The following is a 13,949-nucleotide window of genomic DNA, read 5'->3' as shown; positions in this document are numbered from 1 at the left end:
AAGCTGAACAAATCAAACCATGGATTCATCAAGTTGTCCTTACTCCATCACAAGTTGTGTTTGGTTCCAACCGAGTAAACAACCAAAAATTTGACATTGAAATTACAATGGTGTAGGTTAATCAGGTTAATTCCAGTGCACTCGATTCTATTAAATTAGTTTCCGTACAAGATCGGCTCAGTCTAGATGCTCAACCCCTAGAACTAACAATAAAGTTGTTAATTTTGTAATATGACAAATTTGCCTTGTATTATTATTCTTTTTGTCATTTTTTAAAATTTCATATAGTTTTTTTCTTAAAAAAATATTAGTTTTTTAGTTATATAAAAACCCCTATATTTATCTAAAAGTCTAATTTAAAATTTTTCTTAACCTTAGTAAAGTTGATCTCAAATCACTTAGAAATACCTAACATATTTCCATCCAACCGTTAGAAAACACTGTATTATATTTTTAGTGTGTCAAAACCCCAGTAAATTTGAAAATCTTAGTATCTAATTTACTATAGCAAGTAACCCTATATACTCGTTGATCTTAGCATTTGTGGTTCTTTAGGTTTAACGTTAACAATTTCAGAACATATATAAGATTTAACCCACCAAAATAATATAGTGGTGTGTTTAAAATACTAGATGAAAATAATCAAATATGTTAGACCATCAAATATGTTAGACCGGTAAAACGCACAGTGATTTAGATGAGTTATCTAAGTTTCTTGACATTTACAAGTTTAGATTATTTATTTGAGTTGTCTTCTTCAATGTTTTCAATGAGTTTTTATTTGTTTTTATAAAAAGAATACATAATTTACTTAAAATGGCTTTTTTAATGTCGATTATACAATCATAAAATGATATTTATTTAAGAAAATATTGTAATTACTTAGGTGTCGTTTGTTTTATTTAAAAAAAAAAAAACACTTCAGACCACTTATTGCTACGCCGCGCAGCACACGCGCAACAGTTGGCTTTTCGCAGCTGTTTGTTTTCCTGAAAACTTCCGATTTAAAAATTGTTGCGCGTGTGCTGCGTACGCGGCACTAAATCAACTGCTTCAAACTTCTTCGCATCTTACTTTAACTTACTGCAGCAGTCTGCAGACATTAAAAAACAAACATACTTTTTATTAAATGCTGCAACCTTTTGTTCCACCTCTTCTGCTATAGAGGATTGCAGAGGTGGTCCGCAGACTTTAGACATTTCGCTTCTAAAAAAGAAATAACCCCTTACATATCAAAAACTAACACAAGTAATCATTACGAGGAAAACTTACAAAAGTAATTCTCCAAAGCAAATCAACCAATAAATACATTATTTTCTAAATAAATACATTTCATCTCTCATACCAATTATTCCGGAGATTATATATATATATATATATATATATATATATATATATATATATATATATATATATATATATATATATATATATATATATATATATATATATATATATATATATAGGTTCTATGGAAAACAAAAAACCCTAAAAATCATTAAAATGCATAAAAAAATACTTAGAGATCACAAAAACTTTTTTTTTGATTTTTTTTATCAAAAAATCGCAACTTTTACGTCAAAATCGCTGAAATTTTTTTTTTGAAATTTTATTTTACAATTTTTTTTTCAGCGAAATTGTAAAAAATGCTGCGATTTTTTTGATAAAAAAAATTCAAAAAAATGTTTTGTGATGTCTTGGTATTTTTTTATGCATTTTTATGATTTTTAGGGTTTTTTTGTTTTCCAAATAACCTTTTCCTATATATATATATATATATATATATATATATATATATATATATATATATATATATATATATATATATATATATATATATATATATATATAACCAATAAAATGTTAAATTATAGCCTAAAAGAAAGTACAAACAAATAACCTACATGTAAATAACCTACATGTTCGAAAAAATATCATACTGACTTCAAAATGAGTAGTTTATGACATTTTAGAGTATTTCACAAATTAGACAAAATGCATTAAAACCGAAAACATTTCAGCTTGAAGACATCCCTTTGATGAATTGTAACACAATGAATATGTAACAAAAAATTATGAAATTATAAAAAATGAAATATAAACAATAAACAACATATTGAAAAAAAATACTATCAATTCGACTTCAAACAAATGATTAAAGCAAATTTAAGTATATCACAAATTACACAATATGAATAAAAGTTGTGAAGTTTTTAGATTTAAACGATTATATTTGGGAGAATGTAATGCAATTAATATGTAACCAAAAAAATGTTTAATTAGGACCTAAAATGTAAAATGAAGTACAAACAAAAAACCACATATTAGAGAAAATATAATCTAAATCCAATTTCAAACAAATAAGTTATAACATTTTAAAGAATTTCACAAGTTAAGAAAAATAAAATATATTTAGTGAATTTTTGTCTTAAAATTCCGATCCAAAAACCAAAACATGTAAAAAACCAAAATATGTAAAAGAAAGTTGAGAGTATGTGAAACGATAACCGGTCCAAATACATAAACCGGTACGGGTCTTGGTCGAGATGCACACCTATATGTTAGATTTTTTTGTTAGCTTTTAATTCAGCGGGACCGATTTTTTTAAAAAAAATATTATATAGTATATTATTATATAAAACAAAAAAAAAGGTGAAAAATGATTTACTTTAATGTTCCAAAAAAAGAAATTGCTTTTGGAACAATACTTATAAACTGGGCCGAAAATTTTAATTTATTCTTTTCCGCCTCAGCTTTGGGCTAAATTATGTAGAAATGACTTAAGAGATACCATTATCAGCTTCTCGTTTATAAACTTGTCCGGCAGCCAAAAACTTGGACTCCGATAATGGCGGGGGCTATAACAGACGATTATCAGAAGCTATCTATGTTCTTCAAATCTGGGATTTACCGATTACAAGGTTCAAACGCCGTATTCATGGACCCAGTTCGCGTCCTTAACCTCTCATACAGTCATTTTAGGGTTTCTCCATCTTCTTACTACTCTCGTTTCTTCGAACCGAATCCCTCCGGCGAAGAGCATTCTAGGGTTTCCAAAAATCAACGAAAACGGAAACGTAAACAGAAAAAACCTCCTGCGCTTAATGAAAGAGAACAAGCTGCTGAAGAACGCCATCAGGTAAACTTCTAAGTTTATTTAGATAATACTACTTTCCATTAATTAATTATATATAGTTCAATACATATCATTGTATCAATTCACACGTCAATTTGGGCGCTTTATTATTCCAGAAGGCGAAACCTTTCTTGATGAAGGCGCACGAACTTTTGCTCGGAGCTAATGATCTTCTGCTAAATTTGGGGAAATTGAGAAGTGATGACGATTCTCCAACATCTGATTGTGAACAGTCGATGGTAGAAAGTGATGAACATTCGTTTGTGGAGCTTGGGAGTGTATGGCAAGCTCCATTGTTTGAAATTTCTCTATATCCTCATAAGGATTACAAGCCAACACAAGGTACTTGTTATAATTTCCATCACTAATTTACAGAAGATTTTTCTACTTACTGTAACGAGGAAGACGATGGCTAATTTGCACATCACCTCAGATGAAAAAAGAAATACTCCGGCATTTGGGAGCTTGATTGCTAACAATAACATGGCAAACTGTGACATGGAAGCTGGTTTTCTAAATCGCCAATACATTATACCCAAACAGAGTTCCTTCTACATGGTGCGCTTCCATTTCTTACTTTATTCGAATTTCTTGAATACTTCATGTTAATAAGTTTGACTTACAATCTCCACATGTTTGCTCGATTCACATGTGGAAGTCTGATCTGAAGCAGATTCATGGCCTCATCCCTGGTAAATGCAATAAATAGCAATGTACTTTTGATTATTTTTTTTTAATAAATATTTAATATTTTGCTTATTATTGAACATAGAAATTTGTATCTTTATTTCAGTTAAACGAGATTGTGGATACAATCTTATTGTTGTTGATCCACCTTGGGAAAATAGCAGTGCCTACCAAAAATTGAAGTAACGTTTCATAATTCATATTCATATTCTTTTAAAAACATTCTCATTGATTTTAATTTTTAGGTACCCAACTTTACCCAATCGATATTTTTTGTCTCTTCCTATTAAAAAACTTGCTCATGAAGATGGAGCCTTGTTAGCATTGTGGGTAACAAATAAGGAGAAATTACGGGTATTTATTGAAAAAGATTTATTCCCTAAATGGGGAGTGAAATATTTGGCAACTCATTATTGGTTAAAGGTGAAAGCAGATGGTTCTTTGATTGGTGAATTGGATCTTTTTCATCACAGGCCTTATGAATGCCTTGTCCTTGGTTACTGTTATCCAGAGGTGAAGAATCTCAATATTATTTATTTACCATAAATAAAAAAAATGATTACATTTTATTTTCTTTTTTAAACTTTTGTGTGATATTTACAGGTTGAGGATTCGGATTATTTTTCGAAACTAAAATCCATTCCAGATGGTCAAGTGCTCATCAGTATCCCTGGAGATTACTCCAGGAAACCCCCGGTTGGAGGTATTTTATTATTTTATATAATCAAAAATAATTATGATTAATAAATAAATCCTTTTTACCCACGATCCAACGGTTGTTATTAGAGATGCTACGCGAGTACATACCTGGATCACACCCCGCTCGTTGCCTCGAACTCTTTGCTAGAGAAATGGTATCCGGATGGACATCTTGGGGAAACGAACCGCTTCGATTTCAAGATTCCAGATACTTTTCCAGGACAGACACAGACACAGTCAGGATTGAACAAACTTTTTAGGGTTATTTTCAATGATGAGGATGTGAAAAAACATTCACGAGTCACAGTCTATCTTGTTTCATCTTTTTGGGTAAGATAAAAACTAAAACTTTTTATCGAGAGACAGGCTGAACTGTGTTTGGTGTATCGAGAGACAGGTTGGATTGTGTTTGGTAAAGATAAAAACTAAAACTTTTTATCAATGAGAGTAGAACTGTAGAACCTAACAAATGAAATTGCAATGAATGAACAGGAAAATTTAAAACAATTGCAGATGAAAATTTAATGTTTACTTGTTTAGCATTAATCTTGTGGGAAGTTGGTAAAATCTTTGACTATACATTAATGAACATGAGAATTTAAAACATATGATATTTTCTTATTGAATTATTGTTCTATTTGCCTTTTTTTTTTTTTTTTTCCTTTTTCTTTTTCTTTTGTATGATGTGCATAAATCAAGTTGCTATAAAATAATTCATCAAGAAAAATGAAATTGCAATGAAGAGGTGAAGCTTTTAAAGAGAGACACAATCATTCTTTTCATAAAAACCAAAACTAATTAAAAGTTAATCTAATTTGCTATCATTTTTCTGCAGGGAAACCGCCGGAAGCTTGGTTTACATGATATTCAATTCTGCCGGTATGCTATATACTCCGCCAGAGCCACCAGCGGCGCCACCCCCTTGTATGATTCAAACCCTTCAAGCTGCTGTTTAGCTTCCGCCAACAACTCCTCCGAGAACTGCCGTGATTTCTCAAGTCCCATTAGTTTCGGGTAAGTCATCTTGTCTACGAGTAAATCTTTTCCGGCGGTTTTCCCCAATTCCTCCGACGACTTGGTGACGTCTAATATGTCGTCAACCACCTGAAACAATAATCCAATGCATCTCGCGAACTTTCTCAGCTTTTCCACTTGGGTGTCGCTTCCTCCACCTAATATTGCTCCCAATACGACGGCTGCTTCCAGTAGCGCCGCCGTCTTGTGGATGTGGATGAACTCAAGCTGGTCCAGTCCGACGTCCTTTGCACCTGTTGAAGCTATGTCCACCACTTGACCCGCGACCAACCCTTCAGTCCCAATCGACTTCGCCAGTTCTCCGACAGAGGCCAAAACGCGTTCAGGAGACGCGCCGACGGTGGCGCTTGCGATGTGATGGAAAGCGAAGGCGAGGAGAGAGTCGCCGGCGAGGACCGCCACGTCTTCGCCGTAAACCTTGTGGTTTGTAGGTTTCCCCCGGCGAAAATCGTCGTTATCCATGCACGGAAGGTCGTCGTGAATCAACGACATGGTGTGTATCATTTCAACAGCGCAGGCGGCAGGCATGGCGGTGGATTCGTCACCTCCGACGAGCTCGCAAGCGGCGATGCAGAGAATGGGCCTCACACGCTTCCCACCGGCGAGGAGAGAGTAACGCATAGCTTCATGGATTGTTGGTGGCGTTTTAATGGAAATGGATTCATCAAGCGCTCTGTTAACCCGAACAGCTTTCTCCCCCATGTACGCCTTGAAATTGAAGCAATCCGACGAGATTTCACTGACAGTTTCCTGTTCTTCCTTGGTAATCACAGCAGAAACAGAGAAACACGAAGAAGAAGAAGAAGAAACTCTGGATCTCGGATGAATTTTGAAATTGGGTTTACTGCATTTCATCGGCGTTTTGCAGATCAATCCGACGAATGACGATGACGAAGATCCGTTGAACACGGAACATGTTTGAACCCATGAATCTATGAAACTCAGGGATCTCATGTTTATCCAGAATTAGAAGAAGGAGAAGGAGATGAAGTGTGTGCTTTTTGAAAAGAGTCAAGTTGTTAGTGAAAATGGGTCCCTGAACATTCTCACAACAAATCAACATCTGCCAACCTAATCTCTTGAGGTCATGGGGGATGAAGGGTGCAATCTGTAAATTCCACAGAAAAAAGGCTACCTCATCACATTCACACCAAAGATAAATGCCAAAATAAAATGCCATATATGTTAATTAATTAAAATCGATTTTTGGGGTAAATTTTATTCCATTTAAATATGTACCTTTTTTTTTGATAAAAAAGGAATTATAAGTTTGATTAAAGTTAATTTTTGGGTATAAGAATGATTCCATATAAGATGATTGTGTACGTTTTTTTTTATTGCTTACTAAAATTAAAATATTTCTTTTTGGTTCTTGTGATTGAGCTTAAAAGTTGAAAAGAAAATCATTTGTTTAGATTTTTTTTTGTGAACATTTGATTTTGTTTTATTTTATGATAAGGATGAAAAGTAATATTTGATTGTGAGTGGAAAGTATAGAAGCACTATTAGTACCATGTTCAGTTGTTCACCATTCGCTTTTATGGTAAACGAGGAGTACACGCACCACCTAATTCTACTATATATAGTGAGAAGTGAGGACATTGCATTAATAATATGTGGATCATTGTGGATCGTTAGATTGTGTTGAAAGTCAATCATAGCCGTTTACACTTTGATGTATCGATTTACAATTACACATCATTGTAGATGAAAATGTGAATTTTGAAACTTTTAGTTTGACTTTAGAAGCTTGTATTAAACAACTGCAAGTACATTTAACAATACGTATTCTTTGTATAAAAGTCTAAGATTTAGGTTTAGAAAATTTATGTGGCAAATGTGTTGGTTATAGTTGTGCAATAAAAACACGAGTTGAATGTAGTTATACAAAACTAAAATAGGTCACTGATAAGTCTTTTCACCTTGTAATTGTACTTATGAAACAACTGATTGTATTTAATATTTGATACTTATAGCAACCTACTTTGATAAATGATGACATACTTTTATATATGTAAGATTCTACATAGATTTGTTGAATATCATTTATTTTTTAATAATATTCATGAAGTTAAATTTGTATACAAATAGATAAATTTTATCCGACACACTAGAATAGAATGGTAAATTGGTTATTTTTATCATTATGTACATTTAGTCAAATATATAATCAAATATTGTTTCAGTTAGAGGTAGATGCAGTCAGAGCTAGTAAGAACTACTGACCTGATTTTGTCAACAATTATGAAACATTCCTAATTTAGTAAGTTACGATACCAAACCTAAATAACATCAAACCACCTAAAAAGAAAACTAAAAAAAAGTTTCTTAAACAGGGAAAGCCACCAAACACGTGACTAATACAACCTTAAGTTCTCTCTTTTTCTTTAAATATTGCCATCCATCACTAACATAGATTAGTTGTATTCTTTAACTGAGAAATCAAATATTATCATTCATTTTGTTCATATCCATCTTCCTACTTATTAGATCTAGGCAAAAATAAAATCAAGATAAGAGTTTAAAAAAGAAAATTAATGGATTCCACATATCATTATTTTATACGAGTAAGAAGATAGATGAAAACAAAAGGTAGAGAATATTTAATTTTTTTGGTAAGAAGATAGATGAAAACAAAAGGTAGAGAATATTTAATTTTTTTGGTAAGCATAAAGCTTAATGAACACAATTTTTCATGCAACAATTAGTTTGAAATGCACAAGCAATAAAAAAATATTAGGCCCAAACATATACAAGGCATGAGGCCTCCTCGGGTCAAAGTCACCACGACCATGCACACTATCTCCACCCCATGCATGTGATCCTTCGTAATATTTACCATGGATTGCAAGATACCAATAACAATAAATTGGTATATTTCCAACGCTAAACAACTATAAACATTTTTCTCCAATTTACCTATACATATAGCCATTTTACTATAATCTATTTCACATTTTTTTTTGTTTCTCTACTTCACAAACCATAATACATTCATTTCTTACACTATGTTATGGAACAATTTGCACAACCCTTAAATTTCTAAACCCAACAACCTTAGGAGGAAAAGGAAGAAACCGTTTTAGCTCGTGATTTGATTTCGGTGTCCAAAGACCCCTTCACCAGAAGAGAAATATTTTGACAATCTATTCGAAACCACTTCCACAACCAAATGGGGAAATGTGTTTATCAACATCTCGAACATCTCGACGTACTTTTATCAAAATGACATAATATAAAGTTAAACAACCAAATTCAACAACATTTACAATAACCTCAAAAACAAATATCTACATAGAAGTAATGTTATTCTGAGGTCATCGATGCGACGCTGAAACAATATCAATAATCTCAAGTTAATCGTAAACTTTTTTCCTATATCAATGCTTTGGTATAAATTGCGTAATTATCAAATATTGTTCCTGTGGTCACATCCAAAATGTTAAAGATTAAAATTAAACTCGTAATTTGCCTTTTAATGTAACCTTTTTTCCTACTATTTTATTTAAATTAGTGTAATGTTTTAAGCTCTCTTTCTAAATAAAATGTAATGTTTTAATTTTAATTGAAATTGAGTATTTGAATTTATTTATTTATTTTATTGAAAATGATGATGTGATCATATGGTATACAAAGTTCAATATGTTGTGATTGTGACGACATGTAGAAATGATGTGATGGTACTTTATATGTGGCGATATGGTGAGTATACCGATAGGGTGTTACACAAATTTTGATGACCTATAGTGATTATTGTTAGGTGCATTTTGTGCACCTTTTTGCATACCTTTTAGTTCATTTTATGTATCTATTTAGCATAGTTTTTATTCATTTTTCGTGCATTTCATCCAATTCATGCTAGTCTTTAGAACAACCTTATTTGCATACTTTCATGTTCTTTTCAGGTAAACTAGAGGTTAGAATGCGCTTTGGGAGGAGACATGAAACATTGGTGAAGATTTCAGGATGATCGGACGAAGAACGGAAAAGTTAGAAAAATCAAGTTTGGATTTGGAGTCAGAGGAGTACACGGATCATGTTGGATTTACACTGAAAAGTGGGCACATGGAGTATTTGACCAAGAAAAAGCTATTGACCATGCTGAACACGACTCGTGTCAGTTTAGCCTATTTTAACACGGGCCGTGTTCGACCCAAAAACTGCCCTTTGACAGTTTTTCCTATCTTTCATATTACAGGATGAGGGTCATTTTTAGACACACACATCACATCAGAGCACTATTGGTGAGCGAATTTCGAACGCTTTGGCAAGGATTTGATCATTTATTATTTGGAAACATTATTTCACTTATTTGTAATTTGTAATTGCACATCATTTCCATTTTTACAACTTGTGATTTTGTTCTAGCCATGTGTGGCTAGAACCCTAGTTTCTCTAACTTCATGTTTTGACTTCTTGGTTGTGATTTCAATCATATGACTTGATGTTTGTTTTTAATTTCTATCTAGTGAAATTGATTTTGCTTTAATCGAATGTTTGATTCTAATTGTGATTCTTATTGGCCATTTGAATTAGGGTTAGGTTATTCAAGTTATACATTTTGCAAAATCCGTAATTGTTTTGTGAGTTGGACTAAGTAACAAGCATTAAATTGATTTCTATTGAATGAATTTAGTGTAAATATTTTTCACACACTCTTACACTCCCAAGCTTGTGAGGAGTATTGAGTGTTGTTGGGAGCATTCACATAAAGCTTAATGCAATCTTTTAATTAAATTCTAGGAGCTTGTTTAGATTAGGTTAGTAAGGTTAGGGGTAATCAAAGAGCTTGTTTTGGTTAGTTAATGTGGTGAATGGGAAGTGTTAGAGCTTGTTAACACTTTCAAGTACCAACTTAGATAGAATTGAGCAAGTATCACGTCATTTTGGAATCGCATTGCTAAGTTGTCATACATAGAGTTGGAATCCTTATAATTTCTGAATTTAATTCACTTATTTAGTCGCTTACTTTAGTTTGTAATTAGTTGTTCTAATCATTGCATTCCAAAATGCCCTCTTTACTGTTGGTGACCGAAGTACCTTGCGCAAAGAGGTATAGACTGATTGTTTCGTGTCTCTATGGATCGACCCTACTTTCCTTGTACTACCTTTTAGTGCAATATTGTAGTGTTCTTTTGGAGTATATCGTACCCCTTTATTTGTTGGGCTTGACACTCCTAACAAATTGGCGACGTTGCCGGGGACACGGTGTTACTACATGTTTATGCATAGATCTTTCCGTACAGGTTCGCCATTGCCAATTGACTCGGAGATAGAGAAGATTTCAAAGAAGTTATGGAAGCAAGCCAAGCTTCGTAAGAAGCAACCGGGTTCCTGGACTTCTTCATCATCTACCCTTCCAGTCATTAACATTTGGGAGGACATACCCCTCTCAAGTGTGTTAGAAAATGAAATAAAAACCCTCTTTCTCTCTCTCTCTCTCTCTCTCTCTCTCTCCTCAACCATCCTCATCCAAAAATACCACTCCATCCTCTTCACTTACTCATAACATCCCAAACTCTAGACCCACAGAAACTTCAACCACTACTTATACCATGGGAGATAACCATGGAGGGAATCTACCTCCAAATCCACCTCCTTAGCAAACCCTTTGCCAATGGGCGAGGCAAGATGTTACTCAACAACCTCTTTGCATCACATATCCGACAACCACAACCTAGAACTAAAATCCGGACTCATCCACTTACTCCCAACCTTTAAAGGCCTGGAAAATGAAGATCCTCACAAGTTCCTCATTGAATTCCATGTTGTGTGTGCGGGCATGAAACATACAATGTCATGGAGGATCAAATCAAGCTTAGGGCTTTCCCCTTCGTGGTGCAAGATGCAGCAAAAGACTGGCTCTATGACCTCCCACCAGGGACGATTACTACTTGGGTAGATCTTGCACGCCTCTTTTTGGACAAATATTTTCCCGAGATGAAAGCCTCAGCCCTACGGAGGGAGATAATTGGAATCAAGCAACATAAAAGAAAAGCCTTTCATATGTATTGGGAGAGATTTAAGAAACTTTGTGCCCGTTGTCCCAAACATGGAATCACCGAATACCAGCTCCTCCAATACTTCATTGAAGGCATGACTCCAATGAAAAGAAGGCTTCTTAATGCCTCAAGTGGTGGGTCTTTACCCGACAAGACTCCAACCGAAATCCGCAACTTAATCAAGAACATGACTGAAGATTCTAAGCATTCAATTCATGATGAAGAATGGTACATGGATGCACCCCGAGGTGTAAAGGAAGTCCAAACTCCTCAGATTGAAGCACAATTGTCCGAGCTTACAAAAGTGGAGATGATGTTAGCTAAAGACAAAGGTGTGCAACCCACACCCGCCCTTGCGGTATTTGTACTCAAGTGGGGCACCCAACCAATATGTTCCCTCAACTTCAAGAAGAGGATTATGAAGAAGCAAAAGCCATAGGAGGCTATTCCGAATCAAATCAAAGAGGATACGATCAGCCGCAAGGTGACCAAAGATGGAAAAACAATCAAGGTTGGGCAAGAAATCAATAGGGAAGTTATCAACCAAGTCAACCACATCAATGCCAACAAAGACCACCTTTTCCACCACAAAACTTTTAGCCAAGGCATCCACAACACCCTCCTCAACAAGCAGTTCAATCAAGTATGTCCTTAGAGGACATAGTGAAGATTTTGGACACTAGCACCCAAACCTTCCAACAAGAGACAAAAGCAAGCATAAATAACTTAGAGCAAAAAGTTTCATAGCTTGCTACTTCGGTAAGCAAACTAGAATCTCAAGGACAGTTGTCCGCCCAAACTGAAACAAACCCAAGGCATAACGTGTGTTCCATCACATTGAGAGGCGGAAAGAGTTATAATGGTCCAAAAGTGTCGGTTGATCAAGAGGGAGAAAAAATAGCGGTCGAAGAGACAACCAAAGAAGAGAAGAAGGAAGATAAAACAACCAGAAAGAATCCATTCGTCACTGAATCTAAAGCCATATCTGCTCCATTTCCCGAAAGATTAAAGAGCACAAATAAATAACGGGAGGAGAGTGAGATCATGCAAATGTTCAAAAAGATTCAAATCAACATCCCACTCCTCGGGGTCATCAAGTAAATACCTAGATATGCAAGGTTCCTTAAGGATCTTAGTGTATCTAAAAAGAAAATAAAAGGAAACCAAACTATAACAGTCAGTGAAAATGTATCTGTGGTTTTGAAAAAGAGGATGCCCCCGAAGTGCAAGGATCCTGGTGTCTTTACCGTTCCTTGCAAATTAGGGAATCCTTATGTACCTCGATCCATGCACAATATAGGTGCATCTATAAGTGTCCTACCATATTCTATTTTTAAATCAATTGGTGTAGGAACATTAAGCAAAATCGGTGTGATCATCCAACTAGCTGACCGGTCAATAGTACACCCAAAAGGTGTACTTGAAGACATGTTAGTGCAAGTCAATGAATTTATTTTCCCGACTGATTTTTATGTTCTAGATATGGGAGATGATGACTCTCCATGTTCAAGTTCCATACTTTTGGGTAGACATTTTCTTAAAACTTCTAAAACAAAAATTGATGTCTATAATGAAACTTTAACTATGGAATTTGATGGTGAAGTTATCAACTTCAATATTCATGAAGAAAAAAAGGTTCATTCCGATGTTCAATCTGTCAATTTTGTGAATATGATCTAGCCCTCAACTAAAAAAGGTTTAAACTTGTCCAACCATGAATTTCTAGAGTTAGTTTTGTCACGCAAACTAGATAGGAATAAAGCCAAAGAACTTGCAAAGGAGTTTGATATAAATAACTAGGTGTTGGATATTTTGGAGTTTACTGATGACAAGAAGCAAATGAGGATTGATGAAATGAAATCCAAGCCACCTACAACCAAAGCCAAACTCCTTCCGCCGGTGGAACAAGCACAAGATTCGGGATCAAAAACACCACCAGACCTTTTAAAGAATATACATATCGAGAAGGGGATAACCCAACAGGTCATCAACTTAAATAAACTATCGAAGAAGGAAAATGAGTTGATAACCCTGCTAAATAAATATATAAAAAAAGACTGAGTGAACAATCTCTGATATTAAGGGTTTAAGGGTTTTTTTTTTGTTTTTTGGTGCACAAAAAAAAGCCAAAGGTAGGTTGAATATTCCATTGAAGGAGATGGCGAGAAGGTTGATGTGTTTGACAGGCCCATATACTTAGAATGAAGCACACTCAAGGGTCAAGTCGAGTCAATGACTTAAAATTAGGGTGGCTAACCGGGAGGCAACTCGGGGGTATTTTCGTCTTTTCCTTCAAAACATTTTCGTTTCTTTGAAGTTTTTAGTTCTTAATGTTCCAAATGTGTCACAACGTGTTTTTAAACATTAAAAATGAATCTCGGGGTGAAAAA

At 34.3% G+C, this 13,949-nt stretch overlaps 2 protein-coding genes across 4 annotated transcripts; one reads left to right on the top strand and one right to left on the bottom strand.

The window, feature by feature from the left end:
- The first annotated feature begins 2,756 nt into the window (after window positions 1-2,756).
- Window positions 2,757-6,924, top strand: LOC145048832 (Methyltransferase MT-A70 family protein). Of its 3 annotated transcripts, XR_013683063.1 has the most exons (10): window positions 2,757-3,139; window positions 3,253-3,478; window positions 3,570-3,694; window positions 3,795-3,828; window positions 3,930-4,005; window positions 4,069-4,336; window positions 4,427-4,526; window positions 4,610-4,852; window positions 5,358-5,536; window positions 5,666-6,924. XR_013683063.1 is itself a non-coding variant. In XM_078997454.1 (8 exons), the coding sequence occupies exons 1-8, from the start codon at window positions 2,849-2,851 to the stop codon at window positions 5,384-5,386; spliced, it is 1,149 nt and encodes a 382-aa protein (XP_078853580.1). In that variant the 5' UTR covers window positions 2,757-2,848; the 3' UTR covers window positions 5,387-6,924. The 3 variants fall into 3 exon arrangements, 1 of the variants encoding a protein (XP_078853580.1); XR_013683062.1 differs by having other exon boundaries at window positions 5,358-6,924; XM_078997454.1 differs by lacking the exon at window positions 4,610-4,852 and having other exon boundaries at window positions 5,358-6,924.
- LOC145048833 (geranylgeranyl pyrophosphate synthase, chloroplastic-like) lies at window positions 5,236-6,511 on the bottom strand. The gene has a single exon (XM_078997455.1). It carries the CDS (start codon window positions 6,509-6,511, stop codon window positions 5,390-5,392), a length of 1,122 nt encoding a protein of 373 aa, XP_078853581.1. The 3' UTR covers window positions 5,236-5,389.
- Window positions 6,925-13,949: the final 7,025 nt, after the last annotated feature.

This window comes from Lactuca saligna, chromosome 5 (assembly GCF_052625555.1).
Source record: "Lactuca saligna cultivar CGN05327 chromosome 5, ASM5262555v1, whole genome shotgun sequence".
NCBI lineage: Eukaryota > Viridiplantae > Streptophyta > Magnoliopsida > Asterales > Asteraceae > Lactuca > Lactuca saligna.
The sequence above is the reverse complement of the archived record's forward strand: the minus strand, read 5'-3'. Positions and strand labels throughout refer to the sequence as shown.